Source organism: Myotis myotis, unplaced genomic scaffold, assembly GCF_014108235.1.
Source record: "Myotis myotis isolate mMyoMyo1 unplaced genomic scaffold, mMyoMyo1.p scaffold_m19_p_11, whole genome shotgun sequence".
In the NCBI taxonomy this organism is placed as follows: domain Eukaryota; kingdom Metazoa; phylum Chordata; class Mammalia; order Chiroptera; family Vespertilionidae; genus Myotis; species Myotis myotis.
Genome location: NW_023416315.1, coordinates 52,363,828 through 52,388,087, shown reverse-complemented (window position 1 = coordinate 52,388,087; position 24,260 = coordinate 52,363,828). Strand labels below are relative to the sequence as shown.

The following is a 24,260-nucleotide window of genomic DNA, read 5'->3' as shown; positions in this document are numbered from 1 at the left end:
TATAAACAACTCAACAGAAAGCATCAACTGTAGACTAGAAGAAGCAGAGGACCGCATCAGTGAGCTAGAAGACAAGCTAGGAAAAAATACCCAAGCAGAGCAGCTTCTAGAAAAAAAAAATTAAGAAGCAGGAGGAGAGCCTAAGAGAACTTTGGAAAAACACGAAACAAAACAACATCCTCATAATAGGGGTGCCAGAAGGACAGGAAACTGAACAAGGAATAGAAAACCTGTTTGAAGAAATAATGACAGAAACCTTCCCTGATATAGGGAAGAAAAAACTCACACAAATCCAAGAAGCTCACAGAGTCCCAAACAAAATGAACCCCAAAAGACCGATGCCAAGGCACATTATAATTAAATTGGCAAACACCAACGACAAAGCAAGAATCTTAAAAGCGGCCAGAGAGAGACAGAAAGTTACCTACAAAGGATCCCCCATCAGACTAGCGACTGATTTCTCAACAGAAACACATCAGGCAAGAAGGGAATGGAATGAAATATACAAAGTCATGCAAAGGAAGGGTCTGAATCCAAGAATACTGTACCCAGAAAGGCTATCAATCAAAATTGAGGGTGAAATCAGGAGCTTCACATACAAAAAAGGACTACGGGAGTTTATAAACAACAAACCAGCAATGCAAGAAATGCTAAAGGGTCTGCTGTAAAAAGAAAAAATAGGAAACGAAGAAGGAACACAGGGGTAAAGAATAAAAATGGCGACAAACAAGTATCCTATCTAATAATAGACAAAGATGGTAATTGACCATACCTTTGCTACGCCTCCCATTGGCTAATCAGTGTGATATGCAAATTAGCCGCTAACAAAGATGGTGGCTAATTTGCATACTGCAGGCAGGGTGGGACAGCGCCAGCTGCCATCTGGGCCCTGTGTGCAGCCCTGTACAGCAGGGCTTAGGTGGCGCTTTCGCACCGCCTAATCCCCGCCCCCAGTCGGGACCCCCGTATGCCACCTAATCCCTGCGCTGCCTAAGCCCCGCACCCATCAGGGACCCCTGTGTGCTGCCCAAGCCCCATGCCGCCTAAGCCCTGCCCCCAGCTGGGACCCCATGGCGATTAGAGAGCAGGAAAGTGCTGCCTACAGGCAGCACCCAGCAGGGCCTGACCCCGGGTGCCCTGGCGATCCAGTGATCAGTGATCAGGAAAGGGTGGCCTGCAGGCAACCCCCAGCAAGGCCTGCCCCTGGGTCGCTGCGGCGATCTCAGAGCAGGAAAGCGCGGCCTGCAGGCAGCACCCCACCCTGGCCACAGCTCAAGGGAGAGTACAACACGCAGTGGAGGCCAGGAGCCTGAGAGATCAACAGAGAGGGGCGCCTGTTCCAAGCCTCCACAGTGTGGCTGGGGGCAGGCTCCCAGCAGACACACACACACACACACACACACACACACACACACACGGCAACTGCTCCTCTACATGGGAGAACATATTTGCCAATGATATCACCGATAAGGGTTTAATCTCCAACATTTACAGGGAACTCATGAAACTTAACAATAGGAAGATAAACAATCCAATCAAAAAATGGACAAGGGACCTAGATAGACACTTTTCTAAAGAGGACATACAGAAGGCCGAAAGACATATGAAAACATGCTCAAAGTCACTAATTATATGAGAGATGCAAATCATAACGACAATGCAGTATCATCTCACACCTGTCAGAATGGCTATCATCAACAAATCAACAAACGACAAGTGCTGGAGAGGATGTGGAGAAAAAGGAACACTTGTGCACTGCTGGTGGGAATGCAGACTGGTGCAGCCACTATGAAAGACAGTATGGCGTTTCCTCAAAAAGTTAAAAATGGAACTCCCATTTGACCCAGTGATCACACTTCTAGGAATATATCCCAAGAAACCAGAAACACCAATCAGAAAGTATATATGCATCTCTATGTTCATAGCAGCACAATTTACCATAGCTAGGATCTGGAAACAGCCTAAGTGCCCAGCACTAGATGAATAGATTAGAAAACTGTGGTACATCTACACAATGGAATACTATGCTGCTGTAAAAAAGAAGAAATTCTTACCATTTGCAACGGCATGTATGGAACTGGAGAGCATTATGCTAAGTGAAATAAGCCAGTCAATGAAAGAAAAATACATGATCTCACTCATTTATGGATAATAAATACCATTATAAACTGATGAACAAAAATAGATAAAGAGGAAGAGCAGCATCAGACTGTCAAACTACAGCAGGAAGGGTGGGGAGGGTTGGGGGGTGGGGGGAGGTAAGAGATTAACCGAAGGACTTGTATGCATGCATATAAGCATAACCAATGGACACAAGACCCTGGGGGGTAGGGGAGGCCAGGGGAATGTCAAGGGGAAAAAAAAGGAGACATATGTAATACTCTTTGTAATACTTTAAGCAATAAAACAAAATAAAATAATGTTTGATAGATTTCATCAGTGAAGCATTGATTCTGGACTTTTGTTTGTCAGGGGGTTTCTGATTATTGATTCAATCTCCTTACTAGTAACTGGTCTGTTCAGATTTTTAATTTTATTTAGTCTTGTTAAGATATGTTTTAAGGAATATATCTATTTTGTCCAATTTGTTAGTGTATAATTAATTGTTCATAGTAACCTCTTATAATCCTTTGTATTTCTGTGGTGTCAGTTGTAACATCTCTTCTTTCATTTCTGATTTTATTTATTTGAGTCCTACCTCTTTTTTCCTTGGTGAGTCTAAAGATTTGTTGATTTTGCTTCTCTTTTCAAAAAACCAGATTTGGGTTTCATTTATCTTTTCTATTGTCCTTTTAGTCTCTCTTTTATTTACTTCTGCTTGGATCTTTGTTACTTCCTTCCTTCTACTCACTTTGGTTTTTGTTCTTTTTCTAGTTTCTTGAGGTGTAAAGTTAGGCTGTTTCTTTTCTTGTCTCTTACCTCCAAAATGTCTCTGTTACATTTTCATTGGTCAACACAAGCATGTGACCCAATATCTTCTAGTTGCCACTTAGCAAGAAGCTATTTTCTGTACTTTAAAAAACAGGTTATAGTTGGGATTGTCCGTGAGCATTGTAATGTGAACATTGTCACAAACGAGCATGAAATGTGAGGAGTTAAGAGTAAAGTATCACACAAAGAGTAGAAAGATTTTGTGTACTAATAAATCTCCTTGATATCATCCACTTTGAAATGAGATCCAAGCGCATTTTCCCTCTAACAAAGGCTCTCTTGTACTGCCGCAAAGTTAAGGTGAGGAGTTCATAAAGGCAGGAACCAAGTTTGTGTGTGAGTGTGTCTGTGTGTATGTACTTGCCACACACTGAACATTTGAAGTAAATATGGACTACTATGAGTACTATGTTACTTAGATGCCATCAGAAGATGCCATTAGAGGATGGCATGCACGCATATATAAAATATGCACTATCTTATATATACTATAATGCCCTCATATATTACTGGTGGGAATGTAAATTGTTGCCACCACTTTGTAAAACAGTTCTCCAGTTCTTCAAAAAGTCAAAGATAGAGCTACCATAAGACCCAAAAATTCCACTTCTAGGTATATCCTCAAGAGAACTGAAAATATATATTTACACAAAAAAGTTGTACATGCATGTTTATGGCAAGATTGCTCATAATAGCCAAAAAGAATGACCAACCCAAATGCACATTAACTAATGAGTGGATAAACACAATGTGATATATTAATATAATGTCATCCTATATAATAAAGAGGTAATATGCAAATTATCCCTCACGCTCTCACAAGATGGCTGCCTATGACCAGGCCTGCAAGGGGGTTAGTGAGGGACAACCAAATGACTGAACAAGCAGGCTGCATGGGGTGACCAGGAGGCTGGCAGGAAGGGGCAGTTGGGGGCAACCAGACTGATGGGGGGGATGCAGTTGGGGGTGATCAGGCTGGCAGGCGGAGCAGTTGGGGGCAATTAGGCTGGCAGGGGGTCAGTGAGGGGTGACTAGGCCAGCAGGGGGGAAGTTGGGGGCGACCAGGTCGGCAGGAGGGGCAGTTAGGGGTGACCAGGCCATCAGGGGGAGGCAGTTAGGAGCGACCAGGCCAGCAGGGAGGGGGCAGTTGGGGATGACCTGGCTGGGAGCGAGGGGCAGTTAGGGGCAACCAGGTAGGCAGGCAGGTGAGCAATTAGGACCCAGCAGTCCAGGATTGTGAGAGGGGTCCTAGATTGGAGAGGGTGCAGGCTGGGCTGAGGGGACCCACCCTCCTGTGCACAAATTTCATGCACCGGGCCTCTAGTCCATCCATAAAAAGAAATAAAGTATTGATACCTGCAGATGCCTGATACCTGCAACAACCTGGATGAAATTTGAAAACATTATTCCAGGTGAAAGAAGCCAGACACAAATGGCCACACATTACATGATTCCAATTATATGAAATGTTCAGAATAGACAAATCCATAAAGACAGAAAGTAGATTAGTGGTTGCAGGGGTAGGAGAGAGGGAATGGGAAGTGACCACTAATAAATATATGTTTACTTTTGGCGATGATAAAAATGCTCTGGAATTAGATGGTGATGATGGTTGGACAACTTTTTAATATACTAAAATTCTGAATTTTACACTGAATTGTACATTTTAAAAGGTTGAATTGAATGTCATGGTATGTGAATTATTTCAAGTTTTTAAAAAAACACTTTTTCCTCAGCTAACCTAAGAAGAAAAGAAATTTTAAAAGATGTTAATGACTCATTAAAACTCCAGGGGGAGTAGTGTCAGGTTTGTAAACTATGGCTGGAGACAATAGCCCAATTGCCCTGAGGCAGCTGCCACTGCCATTGCCCTTAGCACATGTGTGGCAGCTTGCACCCTCCCCCCAGCACTGAGTGTAGGGTGCAATAGGTCTTCTGTCCATGCTGCCTCTGAAATGATATCTCATTACCATCCTGGATTCCACATGGTACCTTTTTCATTTCTCCACTTTCTCTGGGTCACAGGAACATCTCATCAATTGAGCACAGGCCACTCACTTCCACCTTGGCTGAAAGGGAGCCCGTGAAGGAGAATTTCTAGCCTCTTCCCTGGGGAGGCAGAACTCCCAAAGTGGGAAGTATTAGAGGCTTTTTCAAAGGTGCTGATCAGTCAAAGAGCATGACAAATTTCCAGTAGAGCTGTCTTCCCACTTAAAGTGATATAATTTCTATTTTAATCGTGCTTCACTTATTTAGAATAATCTGTGGGAAGGCTTGTTTAAATTAATAAAGAGCTGAGATATACCAAGAGAACTTTGGGAAACAAAAATAGAGAAAGTAACAATGTGATAAACCAAGAGCTATTCATTCTTTCACTTACTTATTCAACAAGTATCTATTTATTTAAAAACTAGAGGCCCGGTGCACAAAAATTTGTGCTCTCGGGGGGGAGGGGGGTCCCTCAGCCCGGCCTGTGCCCTCTCGCAGTCTGGGACCCCTCGGGAGATAACGACCTGCTGGCTTAGGCCTGCTCCCGGGTGGCAGAGGGCAGGCCCAATCCCTAGGTGCAGCCCCTGGTCAGGCTCAGAGCAGAGCTGATTGGGGGGTTGGGGCACCACCTCCTGTCACACTCAAGGCAGGGTCGATGGGGAGGTTGCGGCGCGACCCCCTGTCACGCACACAGCAGGGCCAATCCGGGGGTTGGGACGCTGCCCCCTGTCACACACAGAGCAGGGCCCATCAGGGGGGTTGGGGAGCTCCCTCCTGTCACGCACAGAGCCATCAGGGGGTTGAGGAGCTCCCCCCTGTCACTCACAGAGTAGGTCCGATAGGGGAGTTGGGGCACCGTCCCCTGTCACACACAAAGCAGGGCAGATCAGTGCGTTGGGGCGCCACCCTCTATCACCCACAGAGCAAGGCCGATCAGGGGGTTGGGGCGCTGCCACTCTCACACTCAGGGCAGGGCCAATGGGGAGGTTATGGCTCTACCCTGTCACACACAGAGCAGGGCCTGTGGGGTGGGGGGAGGGTTGGGGTGCCGCACCCTGTCACACACAGAGCAGGGCCGATCAGGGTGTTTGGGCGCTGCCCCCTGTCATGCTGATCCCGGTGCCGGGAGGCCTCTCGGCTCCGCTGATCCCGGTGCTGGGAGGCATATTACCCTTTTACTATATAGGGTAGAGGCCTGGTGCATGGGTGGGTGCCAGCTCCTTTGCCCTGAAGGGTGTCCTGGATCAGGGTGGGGGTCCCCACTGGGGTGCCTGGCTAGTCTGGGTGAGGGACTGAGGGCTGTTTTCAGGCTGGGGGTGACTGAGGCTCCCAACCGCTCCTTTTTTCCTTTTTTTTTTTTTTTTATTCTGGGCCAGCTTTAGCTTGAGGTTTGGCTCCAGCTCTTAGGCCTCCGCTCCTGAAAGTAGGTTTCTGGCCTTTGCATACAATGTTGCGAATCTGCTGGCTGAAGTCCTGCGGTATTTGTTACAATGTTTCAAACTGCAGGCTCAGAGGCCTGCAGCCCCAGGCAGGGAACGTTGGTTTCCTCTGTCACTGAGGCAAGCAAGCCTCATGTTGGTTTCAAGCTGCCTGGCTGCCGGCCGCCATCTTGGCTGACAGTTAATTTGCATATCTCGCTGATTAGCCAATGAAACGGGTAGTGGTCGTACGCCAATTACCATGTTTCTCTTTTATTAGTGTAGATATGCATGGATATTGGGCCAAGTGCTTCATGTAGAAGATACAAGAGTGAAGAATGCCGGTAAGACCTTAGTTCTCGGGCTCTTTAGGCTACATGGTCAGGCAAGCAAGAATAATATTGTGTGACAAGCAAAGTTACTGGATATGAACAGAAACACAGAAGAGGCTGAACTAATACATGAAAACTCCACCTTCCCCTTTCATTAACAAATGAAGGTTCCTCCATATCACAGGGAAACAAGGGCCTTTTATGGTCTGTAGGAAAATCTAGTCCTCTCCTCCAATTGCCACCAGCTTTACAGGGCAATAAATTAATCCTGGCAGAAGATGGCTATGCCAGCACAGTCACCTTTGTTCAGTGCTCCTTAAGAACCACCGGGGGATAGACACAGCAAATAAGATACGGCTATGAGGTGAGTACTTTTTCTCATGCAGGAGGTGCTTTGAATAAGACTTGTCCCTTTCTTCTTGTAAATGCCCCTGTTTCCTTCTCTGCTAAGGGATGTGGACAGTCCATGCTTTTCTTCTGGACCTGACGTTTTCTCCCCTTCACACACACTGTGAGGAGAGCTAGCTGACAGTGGCATGGGTTGAGTTAGGTGAATGCATCTTTCCAGGCAGAGAAGGAAGTGGCTACACAATTATTAAGGTTTTTAGTAATAACCTGGGTTTAAATTAATTCTAAAACTTGTTTGATACTGAAAAGTGGCTTTGGGCAAGGAGGGTTTCTAAGTAGGGAAGAACTTCTACCTTTAGGAATCTCTACTCCTACCTTCTATCTGGATGACAACAGTTCCTATGGTAGGAAAATGCCTGGGATTGTCCCCAGTGCCCTGAGCTTCAGGTGCTGAACCTGCTCCCCCAGGAGGATTAAAGAGCTGTGGAAGAAGTGTCTGCTGTGGTTTGTTGAGGCTGCAAAGAAAAGTCTCCCCATAGAGAGAAACAAAGAAGTCTAAGGGATGGACAATTTGTTGGCTATGTTGATGAGTCATGGGTTATAAGGATAAGAAACTAAATTGGGTATTGAGAGCAAGTGCGGTTGGTCTCTGAGACTTCTTTCACTGTCTGAAATTCTACCTTTAGCGATTTAGCCTCTAGATCTTTAAGCTCTGCAGTCTAGGAGACTTTATGGAGACATTATTCTAATTTAATAAGCAGAAATCTAATGAAGAAAATAAACTAACAAAATAGGTCCAGAAACATAGATGCACAGAGCAGTCTGATAGATCTCAGAGGGCAGGGAGGGAGGATGGGGGTGGGGGTGGGGTGGGAAGAGATTAACCAAAGAATTTATATGCATATATGCATAGCCCAGGGACACAGACAATAGTGTGGTGAAGGCCTGAGGTGGGGTGGGAGGGGGAAGTGAGGGGAAATAGGGGATTTCTGTAATAATGTCAACAATACAACAAAACAAGATGAACTTTTTTTAAAAAAGCAGGGCTACTCAGTTTTTGCCTCAGTTCTACTACTAACTGTGGTTAGACAAAATTCCTTAGCATTTATTTATAAGATGGGAATCTTGATGCCTGCCTTACCCTAAAAATAAAAAGCCAAAGTGAGAAGCAACAAGCATTTCTTTGAGATCACAGAATTGCAATTGGGGAACACAAGTTTGGGCAGAAGCCCAAATTATGTCCCAATTGCAGGATAAAGCCAGGGGGGTTTTATGGGAAAAGGAGGGGATATTATTATATGAAGAGAGGAAAGGGTTTTCTATTGTTGTTAACAACTAAGTTAGTTTTTAGCTATCCATGCTGGTTACTAGTTCTAAAGTATGTGAGTCCTTGTGGTTAGGGTGTCTGCTTTCCTGTTAGCTTACAGTTGTTTGCAAAACAATGTGGCTATGACCCAGCCCAAAAGTTATTTTGTCCAGTTCAAACATTTCAAAGGTGTAAGGGCAAGATGTAAGGCAGTTCATCCGGAATGGCTTTTCTGGCTCCATTGTAAAATGGTGCCCCTATGTCAACTTTCACACCTGCCTGATCAACTTTGATATAGGAATTTTATGGGAATACAATAATATGAAATATATATTATGAGGATTAGAGTAAACCTTTGAATAATTTTGACTAGAGGAGAGACACCTAATTGATAGATTTAGGCTAATAGGAAGGAATACTTAATATACTCCAACTGCTATCCCAAACCCCAAACCTAACCTCACCTACTCACCCACCCACCCCCACATCTTGGCAAATAATTTATATATCCTTGCTTCTCACCCCCATTTTGCAATTAAGGTACTTATTGGGTTATTACACATTAATTTAAAGGCTGCCTTAATTAAAAAGTGAAGCTATACATATATGAAAATACTTATAGAAATGGTCATGTCATTGGTCTGGGTTTAAGATGAGCAGGGGTGCAGAGAAATGGGAATTTAAAGGAGAGATGAAATTAAAGAGAGAGAGAGAGAGAGAGAGAGAGAGAGAGAGAGAGAGAGAGAGAGAGAAACTTTTTTGTCCACATGGACTTATAGACTGTCACTACAGAAATGTCAGTTTGCATGGCTGGAACATATGCAAGGGAAAAGGCTGGACAGCTAGGCTTGGGAGGTATCTGATGACCTTTGATTACAAACCACAGACTTTATATTTTATCGGGAGAACCTTCAAAGACTTGAACACAGGAGAACCAAACGACCCAATTTGTGCTGCAGAAAGATCAATTCAGCTGCAGTGTGTTGAATGGATACCAGGAGCAGAACGAGTGGAAACAGGTAGCAGTGGGGAAGCAGGGGTCACAGTTCAGGTCAGAAATGATAGCCTGGCTAAACATTTCCAGAACTGGAGAGGAAGGAACAGAGTTGACAGGTATTGGAAAATTAGTCTGACTTAGCTGGTAACCGGTTGTGAGAACTAACAGGCAGAGAGGAGGCAAAAATGTTACCCAGGTTTTTAAAGAAATTGTAGTTTTTCTGTTCCTCAAGATGTGAATTATTTGAGAAGCAGCCAATTTGGCAGAATTAGTAGAAGTTGGGAACAGGATCTTGGGAGAGATGATTTCATGTTTAAATCTGTTGAATTTGGTTAAGTCTGTGGGACATCCAAGTGAGATATCCAATAAGCAATCGCCTATATGAATCTAAATTTCTGAGCTAGAAATCCAGGTTGGATTGACTTTTGTTGTTATGTGAAGTCATATGAGTGGTGAAGATTGCTCAAGATTTATGAGAGTAACACAGGGAATATCAACATTTAATGAAATACGGCATTACAAAGAAAACTGAAAAGGAACCAGAAAAGTATGGAATGATAATCCAAAGGTGGGGAATTTGAAAGAGGAGGGTGTGGTTGTTATGCTAGATGGTTTAGACAGTGCCCATTGTATTCTGCAGCTAAGTCGCTGGTGACGTTGGCTAGAGCAGTTTCAGTGGAATGCAGGAAGCAGAAGCCAAGCCATAACATGAGGAAGCTAACACAGTGTGGAATTATCTTTTTGGAAAGACAGCTATGAAAGGAGAAAGGAAGTTAGCGAACCTAGAGAAGAACACTGAGTCATCAAGAGAGTTTAGGGTGATTTGGGATGATATATTTATGAGGGGAAAGAGTGACTTCAGAGGGAGAGTTTGGTAATTCAAGAAAGAGAAAGGGTAATTGGTGGACCAAGATTTCTTAATGCTAATAATTTTATTTTTTTAAATTTATTTTTTATTTAAGTATAGTTGGCATATAATCTTATGTTGGTTATATTAGTTTCAGATGTACAATATAGTGATTCGACATTTTGATACCTTAAATGTGATCACCCCACTAATTCTAGTAATCATCTGTCACCAGGTAAATTTATCACATATTATTGAACATGATTTTTTGAGAAATTCAAAGGCTATGAGTACTAGAGAATAGATAACAAGGATTATGCTTAGACAAGAGGAGGGAAAACTCTTCCACTGAGAGGGAAAGTATGAGAATTTACCTAGATGTAAAAAACGTTTATAGAAAAACACTGGTTGAGAAGCAGGGAGGTGCAATCATTTCTGCAAAATAGTTTTTTTGTGTGTGATGTTGGAGATGATATTGGCTGAAGGTGCGAGTGTTGGTGACAGAGGTTGGGGCTTGAAGAGAAAGATCATGTTCGAAATTTCTGCTGTGAAAAATGAGAGGCAACCAGCATGCCAGAATATTTGGGAGGTTATGAACCCAGTGGCATTTACACTGGGCTAAGTGCATGACCCCAAGACAGATGTTTGGATGGATAGTTTTATTGGATAGATTTAGGTAGCAGACAAGGTAGCAAGGAAGATGAGAGCAATAGATATTGAGGCCTACATCACTTGGGGAGAATAACCAGGAAGGGCTAAGAGACTAAAAAGAAATGAAAGAGAATAGAAGCCTCAATATGGTCAAAGGATAAGGTAACAATGCAATGAGAGTAAAAGGATATGAGTTTCTGACCAGTAAATAGAAAGCAGAGGTTAAGAGTTCAGAGTAGAACTGGAGGGTGATAAATTCCAGGATATAGCCAACGTTTGGGGTGATGGGAATAGAGTGGTGATGTGAGCCACTGAAGTTAAAGATGGCATGGAATTGTGAGGCATACACACACACACACACACACACACACACACACACACACACACACTGAGTGGCCAGATTATTATGACCACCTGATGTTTGTAGGCAAATTAGCTATAATTTTGCGCTGAAGTTGCTAGAGGGCTAGATCATTATAAACGTCTGAATAGCACAACATACCTAAGTATCATTGCTGATCAAGTTCATCCTATCATGTTGATGACTTATCCCAATGGAGATGGCTTCTTCCAACAAGACAATGCGCCATGCCATGGTGCTCGTATTGTGCAGGAGTGGTTTCAAGAACGTGAGGGAGACTTCACCTTGCTTAGGTGGCCCCCACAATCACCAGATCTCAATCCAATTGAGCATTTGTGGGACGAAATTAAAAGAGCCATCAGGCAGCTGGTTCCACAACCATCAAATCTCACAGAACTGGACAGTGCTATTCATCAGGCATGGTGTCAGATTCCTTGCATCACCTTTCAACATCTCGTGGAGTCCATGCCAAGAAGAATCGCCACAGTACTGAAGGCAAAAGGTGGCCCAATGAAGTACTGATGGGGTGGTCATAATAATCTGGCCACTCAGTATATATATAGTTTCATTTGATATAATTAGCGTACCAGAATGAGAGTACCTCCTGAATCTGAGCTCATTTTGTAGATAAAGAAACACATATCCAAATAGCTAAAATATCCATCTGTTAGTACAAAATCCAGGCCAAGAATTGAAGTCCTTTGATTTCCCTCCAATACACCAAATATTTAAAAACTTGAACCTATGCATGGTCTTCAGGGCTTCTGTGAACCACCAAATTTATATGGGTTTATATGTTGTGAACATACAAGCAAGCATTATGTTGGTGATCAAGATTAGGCTAGTTTTTGTTACCAGATTGTAAAAAGGATTAGTGACCTCTAAACAGTTAAACACCTCTACATCATGGCATGGGAATTATTAAAAGAAGACGTGGATTCAGGTTTTGCTGCTGTTTCTGTCCCGGACTGTACCCTCCTCTCTACTGCCCAGGGTGGTTGTGGAGATCAAAGTGGCATCTGAAAGGGCTTTCTGAACCATCTCAACCCCTCATCTATCTTTCTCCTGTACTTCATTCCTCTTCTTCCTCTCTCCCTCTCATTCTTCATGTCTGATGTATTTTTTCCTTGGGCAATACTCAACCCCTCTGCAGGCAAAAAGGGCAAGAGCCGTAGTAGTGTTGGATGCATAGATTAGACTTAGATGGAGACACAGTGATGAAAAAATATTCTCTAGATTATGTAAAGAGAAATGCCAATAATCTAGTCATTTTATAAGGGAGTTCCCATTCTAATCATAATGCCTAGCTATTCTTTTGGATTGATGGGACTGTATGGTTTGCTTTAATCCAGTTATCTGTGTCCATCTAGATGGCGAGGAAGCTTGGTGTGTTGGAAATCTTTCTGTTCATCTGCTTCCTAACTGTATTGGCCGCAGATATCTTCTTGCTGTTTCTGGTGCTTGAGGATACTTCAGGTAAGGGAGGTACTCATGGCTGCTGAGTTGGAAGGAATTCCCTTCAGAATGCCAAAAAAATCATCTTACTCCTTCACTCCTTGGCATGCCACCACACTGCATTATTTATAACTCACATCCATAGCCAATTTAGGTCAATCTCCAAAAGCTGTGTTCTTTTTCTGCAATTAAATCTTGAATGCTCATGATATTCAAGGCCTCAAAAGTATCATTTGAAACAAATTTAACAAGATGCACAATTAGGCCCATCAAATGCTTGTTTTTCAACCTAGAGTCATGAGGTAATAGGGCCTTCAAGGAGAAAGAACAGTTGAGGTAACTGTGCCCAATCCCATTACATTATGGCAAAGGGCATTAGGTTACAGAGAAGGGGAGGGCTGATACACTTGGCTTACATATATCAATTACAATTAGCCTCCAGTCCATATTCTGACTGGAATAGCTATGATTTCTTCGTAGATATTTTTGAAACTGTTTTCTCTCTCACACAGAAGCATCAAACAGAATGCTTTCTCCTTTAATCACACATTATACTCTAAATAAGAAAAAAGGTGTCATACAAAAATCTATTCTCAATTAGGTTTATTCTGCTTGATAACGCTTACTTTATAAATGTAGATTAAACACGTGGTAAAAAGAAATTATACTGATAGAACTTTACTGACTCAATCTCTTCACCACTCTCCACAGTAAATTGACACTTTCTAGAAACAACTATGACTTTGAAAGATGATTAGAAAACCATTGATAAAAACTGTTTTTGACCTATTCCTGCTTTTTCCCTATGAATATTTTTGGATCACAAGTCCCGTGAGATTACTGTCCAGTGTATACGGATAAGTAGTTTCTTTTATTTAACATAAAATTAGATCTTTGCACCTGCATTCATTCTAAACTACACTCTAATTCATGCAGAATGCTTCAAATTTTAAATGTTTCACATAGTGGGCTTGCCCTGATGTGTTTTTCCAAGAAGTTTCCATGAGTTGAAAAGGAGTTTTCAATTCATTTTTTTATTGTGGTAAGAACACTTAAAGTGAAATTTACCCTCTTAACAGGTTTTCCAGTGTATAATATAGCATTGTTATCTACAGGCACAATTTTGTACATCAGATCTGCAGAATTTTTTCTTTTTGCTTAACTGAAATTTTATGTTATTTAGCAACACCCTACTGTCCCCTTCCCCCAGCCCATGGCAACTATCATTCTGTTCTTTGCTTTAGTGACTTTTGACTGTTTTTGATACATCACATAGGTAGAGTCATACAATATTGGTCCTCTGTGCCTAGCTTATTTCACTTAACATAACGTTTTCAAGCTTCATCCAAATTGTTGCAAATGACCAGGTTCTTTTTCTTTTTTAAGGCTGGATAGTATTCCATTTCATGTAATAATAACATTCCATGTATATAGCATACTTTCTTTACCCATTCATCCATCAGTGGACATTTGGGTTGGGTTTACATCTTGGCTATTTGTGAATAGTGCTGACATGGGGATGCTAATATGTATTTGAGATTCTGATTTCAATTCTTTTGGATAAATACCAAAAAGTAGGCGTGCTGGATTATACGGTAGTTCTATTTTTTAATTTTTTTTGAGGAACCTCTATAATGTTTTTCATAGTGGCTGCACCAATTTGCAGCATTCCCACTCATAGTATTCACGAGTTCCAATTTCTCCACATCCTCACCCATTCTTGTTTTCTTTGTAATAGCCATCCTTAGGGATGAGCTGTTCTCTCATTGTGGCTTTGATTTGAATTCCCCTGATGATTAGTGACATTAAGTATCTTTTCATATACCTGTTGGACATTTGCCTGTCTTCTTTGATAAAATGTCAATTCAAGTCTTTAATGCATTTTTAAATCAGGTTATTCATTTGTATTTGTTTTGTTTTTTGCTATTGAATTGTAGGAGTTCCTTATGTATTTTAGAAATTGCCCCTTTTTGGATACATGGTTTTCAAGTATTTTCTCCCATTGCTTAGGCTGCCTTTTCACTCTGTTAATTGTGTTTTGTTGTTGTTGCTGCTGTTTTTGTACGCAGAATCTTTTAGTTTGTTTTAGTGTCATTGTCAGGAATTGGATGGTAGTGATTCGTTGCACAATTGTGTAAAATACCAAAAACAACATTGAGCTGTACACTTTAAAAGGGTGAATTTTATGGTATGTGAATTGCATCTCAATAAAAACCAACGAAACCGAAAGCAAAATGATCCTGGTGAACTTGTGCTAAAGAACCAGTATTTTCTCTCTGAGTAGCTTCTATGAGAATATCAAAATACCTGTCAGTACTATACCTTTTCCAAATGAGGATGGGGCAGGAACATAATTTACATGTATGGAAGATAAATACAAATATAGAATAAATATAAAATATATATTCTTTTGGTGTTTTTAAATAAAAAAATCTGTATAAGTCCATTCTTTTAATATATTTTAAAAGCAAATGTATTTAACACTTGGAAAATGTATACAAATGTAGATTGCAGCTTCTAGTGTTCATTGACTGGAGAATAGGCTGAAAGTCTGACACTGCTTCATTCCTGGAACCGTGATTATGCACATACAGATTTTTAACTTTGTTCTTTAATTTTTATGCAGGTACTCCATTTAGTCCACAGTGCACTGAGATCCCTGAATCACATAGGATAGACTGTGCGCCTGGCGAGATGGTGTCAAAGGTCAGAGGAATGGGCGACCTGCCATTGACTTCCTGGGTTTTATTTCAAAGAAATGAGTGTGTGAAGTGGGGAGAGAGTGGTGGTGGAGTAGGTTATGGAACTCTGATTTGTTTGGTGTTACTGTTTGTTTCTTGTCTTATGGAAATAACACTAAAGAAGTGAGGGAAGTAGGATAGTGTAATGGTAAGAGGAGTAGGAAATGATAGGAGTGTTGGCCCATGGGGTTTGAAATCCAGAGTGGAGGGAGAGTTGCTAGTGGAAGGTTATTCCCAGGGCAGCCACAGAAAGGTTGTTTTAGGGCTAGACCATGTATCCCTTGAGAACAGAACCCATCAAGCAGATATGAATGACTGAGTCACTTGGTGAATTCAGGTGACTTGTTACAAGAGTCTTCTGGAATCATATTATTGGCAAGAGAGCCCGATGAACCTGTGCGAAAGAACAAACATTTTCTCTCTGAGTGGCTTCTACAAGAATTTGAACTATTTGAACCCTGCTAGTTTTGATTAAAAACTGTACAATAAAGTACACTTACATTCTATTGCTTTACTTTATATTTTATATTCTATATCCCATAATATCCTATCAGGATGTTAATAAGTACTACATTAAATTTTAGGTTAAAATTAGGCAATATTGACATTTCAATAATTTTGAATCATCCCATTTTAAAAACATAAAAGTCTTTCCATTTTAACTCTTGTTTTTCTTAATATGTATTGTATTACATAAGCATTATGAAGTTTTTTCCCTAGATTTTTCATATGCATAGTTTCTATTGTAAATACATTCCATTATATTTTCTAAGTGGCACTAATCTGTGTTATTGTAATGACATTGAAAATGGAAAAAAGAGTGCCCAGCTGTGTGTCTCATTGGTTGAGCATAGACCTATGAACCAGGAGGTCACGGTTCGATTCCTGGTCAGGGCACATGCCTGGGGTTGCAGGCTCGATCCCCAGTAGGGGGCACACAAGAGGCAGCTGATCAATAATTCTCATCATTGGTGTTTCTATCTCTCTCCCTCCCTTTGCCTCTGAAATAAAGAAAAGTATATATTTAAAAGAGAATAGAAAAAGAAGAAAATATACAGAGTAGGGTACAAAAGTAGATTTATAGTTGTTTTTATGGAAAATAACAATAATTAGTAAATAATAATACAAATGAGCTCTGTTTCCTGTACTCACAACTGTAAATCTACCTTTGCTCCACCCTGTATATCCCTTAAACATCTGACCTTTGGTTTCTGTGGTACTGGTAATGGCTTAAAACTGAAATAAGGATGTTAGGGCAGGCTGCATGCACAAAAATTTGTGTTTACCTAAATGTAGCAGATTTCTTGTTTTATTGATTTTTATAGAGGTCTGTGGACTTTGGAACAATTTATGGCAATGAAACTAACCTTTTGGACTTTATAGACCTCAGTTTCAGAGGCTGCAGAAGTGCTTAATGTCTGCCTCAGAGTTAGGAAAATCAGTTTTCCAGTGGTTATCCAGCACCCCAAACTCTTTTTCCACTGACCCCCTCCAGCCTTTTGATATCTGAAGAGGATGGGGCAGGAACATAATTTACATGTATGGAGAATAAATGACTACATTAAAGAAGATTTTATAGTTATAATGTAATTGCTTTGTTTATAATAAGCATGGTGAACATTGATGTAAGATATATTCTTGTGATTTTTCAGAGCAATTATATCAGATGTCAGCATCTAAAATACTTGTCAGTACTATACCTTTTCCAAATGAGTAGTATTATGACATATTCTTTTGTTTTTTTAAATCATGAAATCTATAAGTGTATTCTTTTAATAATAAATATTCAGATATTATAGTGATGTACATAATAAAATGGGAAAGTCCTACTCATTCATTAAGCTTCCTCTCTACCTCCAAATGCTTTCCCCAGAATCAATCAATAGTTTGGTGTGTATTTTTCTCTTGGTCTTTCTGTACTTTTGCATATATTTTGCACATATATTTATGTATTTTTTTTGTTTTAACACAGATTTAATTATACTGTGTATATTATTATATAATTTGCTTTTTAAATTTAGGTCATTTAAATTTATCACATTATTATATTTTAAAAATGGTTTGCTTCTGTTGAGATGGTCATATGATTTTTTTTTTAATATATTTTTTATTGATTAAGATATTTATTTTCTTTTGTCAATGTTGCTTAATTAATTTTGAACCATTCCAGCTTTCTCTTGATAATCCTTACTTGGCTAGTATGCATTAAATTTTCAATGTACTAATAAATTAAAATTTTATACATCATTATTTTTAAGTGAAATTAGTTCACTATATATTTTTGGTTAATTGTTTATTTGGACTTTCCTTGCCTAGTTTGTTGTCAGAATTATTCTAGTTTAATAAAATGAGTCAGGAAAGTTTCCACCTTTTCCTATGTTCTAAAAATATATTGATATATAATATGAGAATATTCTATTCCCCAGATTATCTGGGCAAGATATCATTTTTTTTAAGGAAAAATCTTTGACTATTTACAGTTTCCCATGGCTACTGGTCCTTCTAAGGTTTTCTATTTATTCCCACCTAATTTTCACTATTTAATATTATACTATTTAAAGATTCAAATTACAGTTTCACATTTATTGGCAAATATATATACAAATAGCTGTCCCATAATTCTTTTATTTGTGTTAAAAAGTCATATGTATCTGTTGTTATTCCCATTTTTGTTTCTAATCATGTTTGTCTCCCTCTCTTTTTGTCAAAGGAGAATTTGATAAGAAATAATCGTATATCTTTGATCTTTTCAAAGAGTCTCCTTTAGATTTGTTGATCTGCTAAGCTAAAAGCAAAACATATCCTGACACTATAGTGGAATTATAGCAGGAATTGATACATATGCCACTGGAATATAATAGAACATCTCAAAATACATATTCATATTCTCATATATGTGCAGTTAAACTTAGTTTATAATAAAAGTGGCATTTCAAACCAGTAGGGAAATGAGGTCTATTTAAGTAATGGTGGCATCTGTCTCATTTACTATGCTTGCTGACAGCACTGTGTCATGTGACCTTATATAAATACTTGAACAGAGCAGGCACTCATTTCATATGTATTTATTTATTTTTAATATATTTTATTGATTTCAAAGAGGGAAAGAGAGATAGAAACATCAATGATGAGAGAGAATTGAATCATCTATCGCCTGCCTCCTGCACACCCCCTACTGGGGACCTATCCTGCAACCAGGGCGTGTGCCCAAACTGGGAATTAAACCATGATCTCTGGTTCATAGGTTGATGCTCAACCACTGGGCCACACCAGCCTGGCTCATTTCATTTTTAATCTCTACACCGACTTGGCTTAGAGCACTTCTTTTTCTCCACTTGTGTTTTAGACTATGAATGTATTTTCCCCTAGAGTTGATAACATCTATTTTCTATATTTCAGGAATTTCATAACATCTGGTCTGTCATATTGTATGTTTTGCTGTTTTATAGTGAATTTGTATTTTTTTTTTCTTAATGGCATTTCTATCCCTTTATGTAAGTTTAATTGGGTGAAGAGATGAGTGCTTGTGTTTAGTTCAACACTTTGAATCAGTTTGCCATCTATTAATTTATTATAACAAATGAATTCTTTTTTTAATATATTTTTTATTGATTAAGATATTACATATGTGTCCTTATCCCCATGTTACCCCCTATCCCCCCGCTCATGCCCTCACCGCGCCCCCCCCACCCCGTTTTCCGTGTCCATTGGTTAGGCCTATATGCTTGCATATAAGTCCTTTGGTTGATCTCTCCCCCTTACCCCCACCCTCCCCTACCTTCCCTCCAAGGCCCGACAGTCCAATCAATGCCTCTCCGTCTCTGGATCAGTCCTTGTTCATCAGTTTATGTTGTTCATTATATTCCACAAATGAGTGAGATCATGTGGTATTTATCCTTCTCTGACTAGCTTATTTCTTATGTAAGTTTATCTGAAAAGACATCTCACCAAAAAAGGGGAATTTAAAAAATGTATAATCAAACCTCTCTGAGAAGCCACATGTGATATTTTTAATGTCACCCTCTGTCCTAGTTCTATCTTAAGTTTCTCTATTTTCCTTTGCTTTACTTTTCTTACCTTTTAGAAAACACGTCTTCATGATTTATCATCAGCCATGTCCATGACTCTTCCTCCCGAGAAAGCTCAATCCACTTGGTTCTCATCCAGCTCACCTCTGTGCGGATGTGGTGTGCTTCCAGCCTCATTTCTCTTACTCGGTGTTCTCAGCACAATGAACTTGTGGCGTCTCTGGGTCTGTCATGCATGACTGTTTTGTTGGTTTGGAATTCTGCTCTATTTTTGACCTGTCTACCCCCTCCTGGTGCATTAGGACTGAGCTTACCTTTTACTTACCTGGAAGCCCTCCCTACCCCACTGGTAGCCTTTTAGGCTGGGTAAGAGGCCTGGTGTGATCCCCTTAGCCCCTGTGAAGAACTATGTATTCTCAGACAAAAACTGTGTCTTATCTGTCTCTACTCTTAGTTCCTTGTCTGGTAGGAAATAAGTACATATTGGATGGCTGGATAAGTGTATAAATAAAATAATAAATAAATGACTGAAAGTAATTCTGAGCGACCTTAAATTCTTCTTGGGAAAAATGGTTATAAATAAACAGACATATAATACTTTCCTTCCTTCATTCCATATAATGCTAACTCTGTGCCATTGTTACAGGAAACCTGCAGGGATAGATATGAGTGCTGCTGGAAGCCTGTGTCAGACACTAATGTCCCCAGGTGCTTCTTCCCCAGGAACTGGGGCTATGAAGTCAATGGAAGCCTTAAATATGAAAACACAGGTGAGCACTGTGTTCCCCAACAGCTCTTTTTTATAGTTGTATAATTCAATACTATTGTTATTTATATCCAAAGCACTTCTTTTTATTTATTTTATTTTTTTATTGAATTTATTGGGGTGACATTGGTTAATAAAATAATATAGGTTTCAGATGTACAATTATATAATACATCATCTGTATATTGTATGTTCACCATCCCAAGGCAAGTCTCCTTCTGTCACCATTTACCCCTCCTCTTTACCCTTTTCTATCTCCTCCCACCCCCTTTCCCTCTTATAATCACCATACTGTTGTCTGTGCCAATGAGGTGTGCTTTTCTTGCTGTTTGTTTGTTTTTTGTCTTTGCTTAATCCCTTCACCTTTTCTACCCAGCCCCCAACCCCCTTCCCCTCTGACAGCTACAACTCTTTGGCCAAATTAGTTAACTGCAAAATAAAGGCTAAATCTCTCTCTCTCTCTCTCTCTCTCTCTCTCTCTCTCTCTCTCTCTCTCTCTCTCTCTCTCTCTCTCTCTCCTCTTTTTGTCCCCCCAACTGCAGGGTTAACTGCTGGCTTGAAAAAGTTGTCAAACCCATCTCGGTTTGGAAATGATGTCTCTAATGCCCACTTCACAGCTGAGTATCAGACACCCAGGCGTCTTCGTTTTAAGGTCAGTTTGATAGTTATCATTGAATATAACTCCGGAGAACGCAGGGCGCAGCTTATTCTCCTTTATGCGCTGCATAGAAGTGTGGAAGCAGGTGTACCTCTGTTTCTCTCTGCAGGGACCTCCAGATCTGATGGGCAGGCTCATTTTTATTTGATGGGGGACAAATGATTGGGGGTTTCTTCTCACAAATCAGGAAACACAGGATTAAGAATGGGAAGCTATTCTCATTGGGGGCCATGTGGGAGTGAGAATATTTTGTAGCTCTAAAGGGAAGTTTTGTGTTCTGGAGCTGTCCCTTCTGTTTTTCTCCTGACAGATCACTGAAACCAATAACACACGCTATGAAGTCTCCCATGAGCATGTTAAGCTGTTTAATATGACTGCTGGTTCCACCAACCGGAGCTATTACATCGAGGTCATAGAGAAACCCTTTGGCATCAAAATAAGGAGGATGAGCAACAAAAAAGTCTTGTGAGCTTTTCAACACTCTTTGCATATCTTTCAATATACAGTTCCAATGTCATTCGTTCTGACTTCCTGTGGGCAGGTGATCAGCTCAGTATATTTGGGAAAATGTTTGACTCTCAGAAAAAGTCAAAGCTTTCAGTTAAAATCGTTAATGCTGTGAATATGTAATGATGACAGACCAGAAAACAAAAACTAAAATGTGATGTGCTGGTTTGCTGAGTTATATATATATACTCTTGGATATGATGAAATAGGGAATTTTATTATTTTGGATTACCACTCACACTGGAACTCACCTTCATTGTTTAGCATTCCAAATTATGATTTCCTGGGAAACTTACCATCCAGCACCTAATGAGAGCCTAAACTTAAGTTATAAATTGTGCTAGTGGACATACAAGAATTAACATCAGGAAAAGCTTGATTCAAATCCCAGTACTAGTAGGTCACCAGGCTATGTGATATGAGGCCCAGTACCTCACCTCCTCAGTCTGTTTCCTTGTCCATAAAAAGGGAATCAAACCGTCTGCTGTTGCTACATGTACTGAGGCCATGTTTATAAAGCACCCAATGTAGCGCATACATGAAGTAGATGCACAGAAAATGTAAGGTCAGGTCTGCTCATCCCGCAGTCATCCCACTTGAGTTTTTGGTATCAAATCTTCAATGCTGTGCTCCTCTAGAATTAAAGAATCAGAGACACCCTAGAAAGGCCTTCTCCAAAAGCATGAAAGTGGATGGTAAGACCTGAAACAACTGTTCTCGAAGTGTACAGGGCAGGGAGCAGACCGTTTCCTGGCAGAGAGAGCTGCTTGCTGGTTTGGTGACTCTCACTCTTCTTCCCTGGCCCAGGTTGGACACGAGCATTGGGCCTCTCCTGTTCGCCAATCAGTACCTGCAGCTGTCCTTCCTGCTGCCCAGCGCCAACGTGTATGGGCTGGGAGAACACGTGCACCAGCAGTACCGCCACGACATGGGCTGGAAGACCTGGCCCATCTTCACCCGGGATGCCACCCCCACCAAGGTGAGGGGCCCTTTCTCCTGATTTCTCACAGTGAGGGATACCTTCTCTGCTTTTCAGAAAGTAACCTACAGAGGGAGGAAAACTGTAAAGTAACCTACAGAGCTCGCCTATTTACTATTTTGCCCAATTTATGTTGGAGAGTATGTACTTGTTCTTGAGGTTTGTAAACTCACAATACTAACATATCAACTTCTCAAAACAGTTCACTTTATAAATATATATAATTTAATGACAATATTATAGCCAGTCTGCCTCCCTCCTTCCTTCTTTTCTTCCTTCCTTCCTTTCCTCCACCTCTCCTTCTTTCTTCTTAGCATTTTAAATTTAGTTTGTATTCTAGCCAAGGGCTGATGCCATAACTCTTCCTGGCTACAACTTTAAATCTGGCCTAATGTTGCATAGGTCTGCTAGTCTTCTCCACTTTACACTTCATGCCGATTCTCTTCTCCTCTCCTGGAATTTACTGTCATCAGTACAATTGCCCTATATGCCAAGGACTAATTTTGCAACATCACACAAGGAGTTTCTATAAAGCTTTCCATATGTTACAGTCTCATATATTCTATTCTTATATCCCTTACAATTATTCACATTGTCTCTTTTTATATTAGTGCTCTCATCAGAGCCCTGTGACAGGTTTAATATGTTTTCATTTTTAAAAATTTTAAACTTTATTACTACCTAAGTATTATATGTTAGTTGTAGAGCGATCAGAAAATGCAGTTACGCATAAAGAAGTCATTCAAAATTTCTCACAATATTGTCATCTTCTGCTATCATTTTATTATGTCATTACAAATAATTTCTAATTTTTAATAAATAACTTGATTGAGGTATAATTATAGACCATAAAATTCACTTGGTTTACGTGTACAATGCAATAGTTTTAGTACATTCACTGAGTTGTGCTGTCATTAACATAATCCAGTTTTAGAACATTTTCATCACTCCAAAAACTTTTACATTTAATTTCTATTTACATCCTGTCTCAGACCATCACTAATTTTTCTGTCTCCACAGACTTTACTTCTGTGGACATTTTATAAGGGAATCATGGCCTATTGTCTTTTGTGTCTGTTTCTTTTACTTTGCATAACATTTATGAGACTTACTCATGTTGTAGTATGTGTTAGCATTTCACTTCTTATTGCATAGAGTATCCCATTGTGTGGAAAGATCATAAACACACGTTGATGTTACCATTTTAATACCCTTTGGGTACAATACTAACTACAACATATGTTGACCAAGTACATGTTGTGCATGGCTTTTGGTTATATTTTGGGGTGAATTAGAACATTTTACATATGTACTATTATTTCTCTTTATGTTTGTTGACAGGGCATGATTAACTTGTATGGAGCTCACACATTCTTCTTGTGCCTTGAAGACACCAGTGGCTCCTCTTTTGGGGTCTTTCTGATGAACAGTAATGCTATGGGTAGGAAACATCATTTTACCTTGGCAGGAATATGTATGGGGATGCCGCTTTTATAAAAATGACTCATATGGTGAGATCACGGTTTAACAGGAGGTATATTGGACCTACTATGCTTCATCAGAAACTGGACACAGAAAGCAGTTTAACCTGTCTACAAATCCAGTTCATGCTGGAAGCTACTTTTATTGAAAATGGCCTCAGAGGTCTCTTTTTGTGTAATGTTTCCCATAATATTTTGTAGATGATAGGATTCACTGATAGACCCATCCCAAAGACACCTGTAGGTTCAACATGTAAAATACTGTCCGTCTGTAGCTGTTTCTCACAGCCCACCCTTTCCCCACTCCAGAATCTTCCTCCTCCAGCTTCTGGATGAGGGTTTATTTTTATTTTTAATTGTAGATCAAATGATCTAATAAGGTTGTAAACATTTTTCTTTTCTCTGAAATTAGTAGCAAATCCTAGACATTTGTATTTTTATATGGCCAGATTAAAATAGAATTTG

The 24,260-nt window shown here is 40.1% G+C and overlaps 1 protein-coding gene across 1 annotated transcript in view; it reads left to right on the top strand.

The window, feature by feature from the left end:
- Positions 1-12,550: 12,550 nt before the first annotated feature.
- MGAM2 (maltase-glucoamylase 2 (putative)) overlaps positions 12,551-24,260 on the top strand; it is a 76,031-nt gene continuing 64,321 nt past the window's right edge. Inside the window, 7 exon segments of the mRNA XM_036329001.1 lie at positions 12,551-12,656; positions 15,262-15,341; positions 20,051-20,174; positions 20,713-20,822; positions 21,139-21,293; positions 22,143-22,314; positions 23,656-23,755. Coding sequence (XP_036184894.1) covers positions 12,551-12,656; positions 15,262-15,341; positions 20,051-20,174; positions 20,713-20,822; positions 21,139-21,293; positions 22,143-22,314; positions 23,656-23,755 — 847 coding nt within the window.